This window comes from Erythranthe guttata, chromosome 5 (assembly GCF_056151865.1).
Source record: "Erythranthe guttata isolate IM_541 chromosome 5, IM_541, whole genome shotgun sequence".
NCBI lineage: Eukaryota > Viridiplantae > Streptophyta > Magnoliopsida > Lamiales > Phrymaceae > Erythranthe > Erythranthe guttata.
In genome coordinates, this window is record NC_142537.1 from 2,197,671 (window position 1) to 2,206,956 (window position 9,286).

At 39.8% G+C, this 9,286-nt stretch overlaps 3 protein-coding genes across 3 annotated transcripts; 2 read left to right on the plus strand and 1 right to left on the minus strand.

The window, feature by feature from the left end:
• Positions 1-1,032: 1,032 nt before the first annotated feature.
• LOC105966171 (Core-2/I-branching beta-1,6-N-acetylglucosaminyltransferase family protein) lies at positions 1,033-4,515 on the plus strand. The gene is made up of 4 exons (XM_012990734.2): positions 1,033-1,905; positions 3,188-3,263; positions 3,369-3,484; positions 3,568-4,515. The coding sequence occupies exons 1-4, from the start codon at positions 1,410-1,412 to the stop codon at positions 4,080-4,082; spliced, it is 1,203 nt and encodes a 400-aa protein (XP_012846188.1). The 5' UTR covers positions 1,033-1,409; the 3' UTR covers positions 4,083-4,515.
• A 518-nt stretch (positions 4,516-5,033) lies between these two features.
• LOC105966201 (Tetratricopeptide repeat (TPR)-like superfamily protein) lies at positions 5,034-6,700 on the plus strand. The gene has a single exon (XM_012990768.2). It carries the CDS (start codon positions 5,143-5,145, stop codon positions 6,634-6,636), a length of 1,494 nt encoding a protein of 497 aa, XP_012846222.2. The 5' UTR covers positions 5,034-5,142; the 3' UTR covers positions 6,637-6,700.
• Positions 6,701-6,773: 73 nt separating this feature from the next.
• Positions 6,774-8,054, minus strand: LOC105966202 (putative fasciclin-like arabinogalactan protein 20). Its single transcript, XM_012990769.2, has one exon. The coding sequence runs from the start codon at positions 7,989-7,991 to the stop codon at positions 6,945-6,947; it is 1,047 nt and encodes a 348-aa protein (XP_012846223.2). The 5' UTR covers positions 7,992-8,054; the 3' UTR covers positions 6,774-6,944.
• Positions 8,055-9,286: the final 1,232 nt, after the last annotated feature.

A 9,286-nucleotide genomic window follows, 5' to 3' on the forward strand; every position in this document is an offset into this window, starting at 1 on the left:
TAGCAGATTAATGTACTATATTGAAATTATTAATATACTATATGTGGTTGAATAATACGGGATCCATAGTCAATTAACGAGATCCATAGTCGAATTAGATCAATAAGATAGTCTATTACATGATATAAGGAAAATTACCCTAATTGATTAGTATTTCAAACAAACATATTATTCAGTTTCCATATATATTATTATTTTTTCATATATATTATTATTTACCCTAATCGTTTTCATATAATAAGGAAAATTACCCTAATTGATTAGTATTTCAAACAAACATATTATTCAGTTTCCATATATATTATTATTTTTCCAATAGTCAATTAACTAAACCCATAGTCGAATTAGATACATGGGATAGTCTATTAAAATATATGAGATAGTCTATTAATTTAAAAAACAAATCCGCCGCCGTCACTTCTCAAATCTAGGGTTTTGATGATTCTTCGGCCCATAGTCGATTAACGAGATCCATAGTAAAATTATACCAGTGGGATAGTCTATTAAATGATATGGGATAGTATATTAATACAGATGTAATTCGACTATGCATCTCGTTAATCAACTATGGGCCGAAGGATTTGATATTATTTCAAAAGGTAAAGTAACGGGATTTGTGGGATTTGATTGAGGGTAATTATGTAATTACGAAAAGCTTGGGCTTTTATCAAAATGGCAAATTTAAATTTGGATCTACCCCTATTATTTGAATGTTTAAGGGGGTTATATCTAATAGACCCATGTTATTAACTATAAAATTTGCAAGGAAATATAACTAACCGAAAAGCAGAAATTCTATAAATTTAATAAGTTCATTTACAGCAACGAAAACAAACACTATAAAAGAAAAAAAAAAACAAGCACCACTTTCTTTCTTCAGCGCGTAGAACACACTTCCACCGCCGACAGTGCAACAAAGAAATAAAACATCTCACATGATTCTCACACCTCGCTCGAGCGCGTGAGCGATAAACACAAGAGAAACAGTTTTTTCACACAAGTTTAGTACTTACTTAAGATCTATGATCAAACATTAATCATCAATTTTTTCAAAAAAACAAATACTAAGAAAGAAAAACACACACACACACACAGAGAAACACACATTTTCATTCAACGCACAATCACTGTTCTCTTCTTCCCAACAGCTCTCTCCTTCCCACCTAAATCTAACTTCTCTCACATCAAACCCTAATTCCAGCAAAATTTTGCCTGAACTGCAATCCCCCAAAATTCCCAAATTAATAACGAAACCCACGAAATAGGAAACCTAATAATCACCCGGGCTTGATCGATCTCGTTCAATTCCGTAGACATTCATGAAAATCTGCAGAATCCCATTTACGAATCACCGGAATCTTGACTAATTTTTTTTTTTTAATCAATTTTTTCGGTTCATGCAAATCTGAATGGGACCCGAAAAGAAATGGATCTTCACCCTGTTCTCCGGCGCGTTCATCACATTCCTCATATTCCTATCGTTCATTTCGGGTTTCAGTTCGTCGAATTACAGCGCGTTCCCTCCGCACAAGCCGGCGGTTCATCACGGGCCGGGCCATCCGCCGGCGTTCGCCTACTACATCTCCGGCGGCAGGGGTGACGTGGAGCGGCTGTTCCGCCTCCTGCTGGCGGTGTACCACCCGAGGAACAGGTATTTGCTGCACATTACGGCTGAGGGGAGCGATGAGGAGAGGCTGAGGCTCGGAGCTTTGGTGAAGTCCATGCCTGCGGTTCGGGCTTTCGGGAATGTGGATGTGATTGGAAAGCCCGATCCGAATACCTACATGGGGTCCACGAATATTGCGGCTATTTTGAGGGCGGCTGCTGTTTTGTTGAAGGTGGATGGTGGCTGGGATTGGTTTATTACTCTCAGCGCGTTGGATTATCCGTTGATTACGCAGGATGGTAAGCTGTGCTTTTCGTTTCGTTTCGTTTTTATTATTGTAGTGATTGTGGATTGGGGCGTCTTATTTTGTCCGTTCAAATTGTTTGTCCGTCTTTGTTAGTAATAATTGAGTGTTCGTTAAAAGGGATTAATTTTCGGATGGAAAGATTTAGTCTTTTTTGGTGGAGTGCCCGGAAAATTCGAATCTTTGCAGATGATTGTTACATGAGAAGTGATTTGGAGTTTTGCATTTAAGTTAATCTAATTGATTCGATGTTTGCTATTATAGTGACGATGTAAGCCAATTTCGAGGAAGTGTTTGAATTGTTTGTCTAATTTATTGAGTTACTCAAGGAGCAATAGCAATTACTATCGTGGAAAATGTGATAAATATGACGAATTTTTATTTATTACGCATGGATGTGTCGGATTAAGTTGATTGCACTCATGTGACGAAACGGAAGACTCCCGTTTTCTTCATATCTATTCGGACAATTTGCTGATTTGTCTTTTTGTAAGAAAATTGCGCTTGCACCAGGTTGTGAATTTCTACGCCTTCATAAAATTTTCTTGTTTTAAATGAACTAACCACGACTATTAAAAATTCTGGATCGGTCATTTTGTTATGTTGAGCACATAAGTGCACAACTTGTCTTAAAGATCTAATTTTTGGGATATGTTATTTGTATATTTATAGATGTTCGAAATCTGTTTCTGTATTTGAAGTACTTGAATCGGACCTCTTTTCTTTTCTTGGCTAGGAAAAGAGAGATAAAGAAATTGAACTATTCTTGGTTGAATGTTCTAAGTTTCGTTATTTGCATAGTTTAAGCACATAATAAATATTGGTAGCGGTGTGATTCACTTTGAATATTCAATTTATATACATATATTGAATATTTATATGTTAATTAGATGAAGCTGTTACGTGTTAGCATCCGGTCCACTTTGATTATTATAATTGAATATACTACTTATTAGGATGGATTGTAGGTGACTTTGTTACTTCAAAAATTATATGAAATGCTAACAAACAAGGCCTAAATATTTGTTCTTTGTGAATCCGTTCATTTGTTTGAAATTATATTTCCTCATGTAAGACCCGCGTGCGTTTCCACCCAACAAATCGTACTTTAAAAATCGAACCTTTTTAGCGACTTGTCTACATTTAATGATGTTGTCTGCACAACCATAACAAACACACACACTTGGTATTTCGTGTTATCTATTCTATTAATAATGCAATTCTTGAATTGCGTAACTACATACCGTGCTGATTTTTTTATTTTTGTTTGTAATCAGATTTGTCCCATGTGTTCTCATCAATTAGCAGAGACTTGAACTTCATCGATCACACAAGTGATCTGGGATGGAAAGAGTAGGCAAATAATCCTTACTCCTTGCATCTTAAAAGTCAACATTTTGCATTGACTTCTCCGATGCTTCCTCTACTTATCATCTCTCACAATTTTTTTTATTACAGGGGTCAAAGAATCCAACCCATTGTAGTGGACCCCGGTATTTACTTAGCCAGGAGAACCCAAATCTTTCACGCCACCGAAAAACGTCAAATGCCCGACGCTTTCACGGTTTTCACAGGCAAGTCTTTTATTCAACATTTTGTAATAGGGAGGTCATAACTTCCCGAAACTTTCTAATTTTATTTGCTAATAAATATCTAGGTTCACCATGGGTTGTCCTAAGCCGATCCTTCCTCGAATTTTGCATATTCGGGTGGGATAATCTCCCGCGGACACTCTTAATGTACTCCACCAACGTAGCTCTCCCCCAAGAAGTCTACTTCCACTCTGTCATCTGCAATTCGCCCGAATTCAAGAACACAACGGTCAATGCCGACCTGAGGTACTTCGTGTGGGACGACCCGCCCAAAATGGAGCCCCATATCCTAAGAGAATCGGATTACGAGGATATGGTCAATAGCGGGTCGGCCTTCGCCCGTCAGTTCGAAAAGGAGGGGTCCGTTTTGGACATGATAGATAAAAGAGTCCTCTTGAGGGGGCGTAACAGAGCGACACCTGGCGCGTGGTGTAAAGGGAGGAGGAGTTGGTTGATGGACCCGTGCTCACTGTGGGGTGATGTTAACGTTGTGAAAGCGGGCCCACAGGCGAAGAAATTTGGTGGGTCCATCGATAAGATTCTTGATGATCGGAACTCGCAGCCAAATACATGCATGTGATAAAAATATATTCTTTGGTTTTTTCTTTTTTTTTTGGGCCATGGTGTTATTCTTTTGGGGGGGAATCTTCTTATTGCGAAAGCTCGTTTTTTATGTTGGAAGATATGGAAAAACCGAAAGTCTTGATTTTTGGGGCGTTTTGGGATAGTATTTATTGTACAGAAAACCAGCCAAATGGTCTTCCAATGATGCGAGGAGTTATACCCCTTCGTATGTTATTTACGATCCCTACCCTCGCCGATTTGTTTTTTTCTTGCATCACGAGTTTTTTTTTCTTCTTTCCTTCGAGTTTTTGTAGTTTATTTTGCGAAAGAGCGCAGTTAGAACCCTTTGGAATATCCTATGTAAATTAGGGCAATGTAGTAAGAAAATGTTGTTGTAATATTTGATCAACTTGATATAAATGGATTATTTGATTTCGGTTCGTGCAAAATATGACTGCGTTTTCGTTCGATTTATTTATTTAAATTGTGCTTCGTTTTCTATCCAGTGGTTGCGGTGCCGGTATATGTGAAGATTGATGTAAAAATGATTGTGCATCGTTTGCTTAGTAAGCTGTTTGGTTGCTAATATTCGTGTTTAGTTAAGTCCTTAGTTAAGTCCCTGCTACACTTAAAGCCTGGAATTAGATGCTACTATTTTGTTAAACTTATTAACACCGCTTCCCGTGCGATTAATTTTGTTGCTTAAAAGAGTTTTTAGATATTTCATATTTAATACCAGAATTTAACAAATTTATTATTTAATACAAGATTTAATCTAGGGAATCCAACATCTTAGCAACTAAATAATTAATTAGTACGTAGAATATTAATTCAATCTCACTTAATGCAATGTAATCCGATATAGGAAAACAAACGGGGCCTTACTGAATTGTGAAATATGAAAAATTTGAACAATCTTTCTAATTAGGGCAAATTCTTGAATTGAACAAAAGGCCCTACTATAAAACCCTCCGATCTATTTTTCATTCTTCCCTCAAGTTTCAATTATTCAAATCTCTTCCAAAAAAAAAAAAAAAAAAAAATCTACACATCTTCTGTATATCAGCAAAATTCCAATGGGGTTTCGCTCAAATCCTTTATTCATAAAACATTTCCTGCAAAAATCCGTTAAAAGATCAAATCTTTCCACTGTTCCTTCGAGCGCACCAGCTGTTTGTGAAAATGCCCAAGTCAGACATGAAACTGAAATAATCTGCCAACTGGTAACCAAGGTCGGAAATGCAAGAGATCTCGACTCCGCTTTGAATTCCGCCAATTTAAGCTACCAATTACCCCCACATTCGATTTTCCAAGTTTTGAAGAAGCTCAACAATTCCGGAATCATGGCGCTCTCGTTTTTTCGGTGGGCTGAAAACAGGACGAGTTCTCGACGACACACCACCGAGTGCTACAATGTCCTGATCGAATCACTGGGCAAAATCAAACAGTTCAAAATGGTCTGGTTATTAGTTGACGAGATGAAATCAAAGGGCCTCCTCTGTAAAGACACTTTTGCCCTCGTTTCGCGGCGCCTCGCGAGGGCGAAGAGGGTCAAAGAGGCCATCGAAGCATTCGAGCGGATGGAGAAAAAGTACGCCTTGAAACCCGAGCTGCAAGATTACAACAGGTTGCTCGATACCCTGAGCAAATCCAGACACGTGGAGAATGCACAAGAGGTGTTCGACAAATGGAAAAACACAAGATTCACACCCGACATCAAGTCCTACACAATACTATTGGAAGGGTGGGGTCAAGAGTGTAATTTCCTCAGGCTCGACGAGGTTTACCGCGAGATGAAGGAGGACGGATTCAGTCCAGATATCGTGAGCTACGGTATTTTAATCAACGCGTATTGCAAATCAAGAAAGTACGAAGAAGCAATCGAATTGTACCACGAAATGGAAAGAAAAAACATGAAGGTGACACCTCACATATACTGCACTCTAATCAACGGATTAGGTTCCGAGAAGAAATTAAACGAAGCCATCAAGTTTTTCGAGTTATGCAAAGGTAGTAGCGATTGCGTAATCGAAGCTCCAACTTATAACGCTATGGTGGGCGCTTATTGCTGGAGTGAGAGGATGAACGAAGCTTACGGCGTGGTTGAAGAGATGAGGAAATGTGGGGCCGGCCCCAATACGAGGACATACGATATTATCCTGCACCATCTTGTAAAGCATAAAAAAACGAAGGAAGCGTATATCGTGTTTCGGAAAATGAACGGCGAACCGGGTTGCGAGCCGAGTGTGAGTACTTACGAGATAATCGTTAGAATGTTCTGCAAAGAAGGGCGAACGGATATGGCTTTGGGTGTATGGGAAGAGATGAAGGGTAACGGTGTACTTCCTGGTATGCATATGTTTTCGGCTTTGATTAACGGCCTTTGTAACGATAATAAGCTGGATTGTGCGTGTAAGTATCTTCAAGAAATGCTCGATATGGGTATGCGGCCACCCGATCGATTGTTTAAGCATCTGAAAAAGATTCTTCTCGGTGAGGGGAGAGAAGATATTGTCATTATATTGGCTCATAGAATTGAGAAACTAAGGAATATTCCCTTAATTGGTTGAGAAAGATTTCTATATACTAATACACTATTTTTGTAATCTCTGATATATTTCTTTTGCTCTGTTTCTTCTGTTTGGTTTCTTTAATCTTTCAACATTTGTTACTAATCTGAGAATAAAAACAATAAAAATTAAAAAACATCGTATGCTCGATTTTCGTCATTATACCAGTGTAAAGAACCGATTCCAATTACACGAAAACGAGGGGAAAAAAAACTTTCCACAATCCGATTTCAAGAACCGTAAATTCCCAAGTACGTTTTTCTGGCCAAGAAAACGACTAAACATCTTCCTGAAAAGAAAACCGAACCTTAAAATTCGGGCGGAACCAGTTCGTCGAATTTATCGCCAGGAGAAACATCAACAAATTCCAATTCCTCCTCTTCGCTCTCCGGCAAAGCAATCGCCCTTCGTATGCCATGAACAACCAGCCACTCACTAACGAACATGTCCGGGAAAGTAATTTCAACTCCATTCACCATCAATACTTCATCATCTTCATCCTTAGTAATCTCCAAACCGAACCCCATCGCATTATTGGAAATCACAGTGCCGTTAGCAGTTTCATCGAGATCCCTCCACCCGGCTTTACACGGGACGAGATGCCTCATGAACAGTGAGTAGTACCTCGGGAAATCCCCAGAAAACGGCACCAGTTCTTCATCTACAGGTGCGAATACAGTCCACTGCATGAAATTCTCCGAAAATCCGAGAAGCTGCAAATCGAGAAACGAGGCCATAATCGAGTAGCCTCTGGACTTCAACACACCAGACGCCACTTGGAAACGAGAGATGGTTTCCAAATTCAGGCATTGGAGATCGGATTTAGGGTTTGTGGTGGTGGCGCCGGTCGAATTAGTGGATGTGAGGGTGAAATTCAGGTTGAAGAAGCCGTCGATTGCGTAGACAATGAGAAATCCGTCGTCGAAAATGGGGAAATCGGAGATTTTGACGTTGTTTATGGATAGGGTTTCGGGATGGGCGGAGGTGACGGTGAGGCGTTTGGAGTGGGAGAGAGATGGGAGGGTTGAAGCGAAGGGGAGAGAGAGGAGAGATACAGGGGGGAGAGAGAGGGGGGAGAAATGGAGGAGGAGGTGAGCGAGCGACGGCTGGCCGTAGGTGTAGAAGGCGGCGTCCGGCGGAGAGAATATGGTGAGGGTGGTGATGGTGGCGGAGGGGCGGGGGAGGGGGAGGGTTGGGGCGATGGCGTGGAGGATGAGCGACATTGCGATGTATCCTGAATCGGCGAGAGTGTCCTCCGCGTTGGTGATGGATTGCGGCGGCGGTGGTTGTACGGCGGCGGCGGCGGAGGAGAGGAGGAGTAGAATTAGAGTAGGGAGCAGTTTCAGAGACGCCATTAGCTCTGTACTGCTACTGCTACTGTGTGAGGTGTGTGTGTGTGAGAGAGATAACTGTTTTCTCACGTTTTCTATACACAGTAGATTTGGCGGGATAATTGAGGCGGAGACACGTGGCGTCATGCTATTGGCTGGCTGTGAACAGATTTTTGTTAGATTATTCCCTTTTTCTTTTTGCTCATCAATTTATATATAATTTTTATTAAATGAATCTAATTAGATATTAGCCCCTTTTTTTTTTACTTGAGCAAATATAATTTTGTTTGAATAAATATAAAATATTTATACATAATTACTCTTTTGAATATTTACAAATTTCATTGATGGGCACAAATTCGGGCTCCACTGGTCTGAGCCTGAACAACACCGTTTAATAAATTAGCATCAAGCCCATTATCGGGCCGAAGCCTATAATAAAATTGTCGCCTATAAATTAAAATAAAATAAAATAGTCATCGACGTAAAGTAAAATCTCTAAAAATTAATACAGTTGGGACCATATAAACTCTATTAATTTAGCGAATCGAGTTAATAGTTTAACATGTTTTCACTGAATCGAGACCTTGAGAAACTATTATTTAATAGATGTTATTAATTTATCGAGGTTCTAATGTATTCTTTAATCCAAATCTAGCCGTCCAATGGAGTAGACTTCCGGCTTGCGGCTTGCCCCATAAATAAATCATGATGAAATTGGGTAAATATGCAAGAGAGGTCAAACGTTGTTAATTTATTTGATAATTATTTAATTAACATTATTCATTAATTAATATATTTTCAAAAATAATTCAAAGTGGCTTGAACAATAATAGCTACTACATTCGTCTCTAGAGTGCATAGGTATAAATAATTACAAATTGGAAATGTTATATTACAATTCTATATAAAAATTAAGAATTTAAAGCCTCGTATTATACATTTATTTTTCATAAAATTAAGGTTCTTTATTTAATTATATTCTTTAATAAGTGGACTGCAATTGATTTACCTTTTTATCTAGAAACTTGCAGTACAACTACAACCAATTGGGTAGACATGGCCACGGGTCGGGTCTGACCCGGACCCGCCCCGGACCCGACCCGGCGACCGCCCCGCCCCGCCCCGGCCCCGCCCCGTTGACCATGGACCCGGACCCGGACCCGGAAATGTATGGGTCGGTTTCGGGTCCCGATATTTTGGACCCGAGACCCGACGGGTCCACCCGGCGGGTGGACCCGAGGACCCGGACCCGAGGACCCGACCCGAGGACCCGTCGGGTCCACCCGAATAAAAAAATATTTTTTTTTTCAAAATTC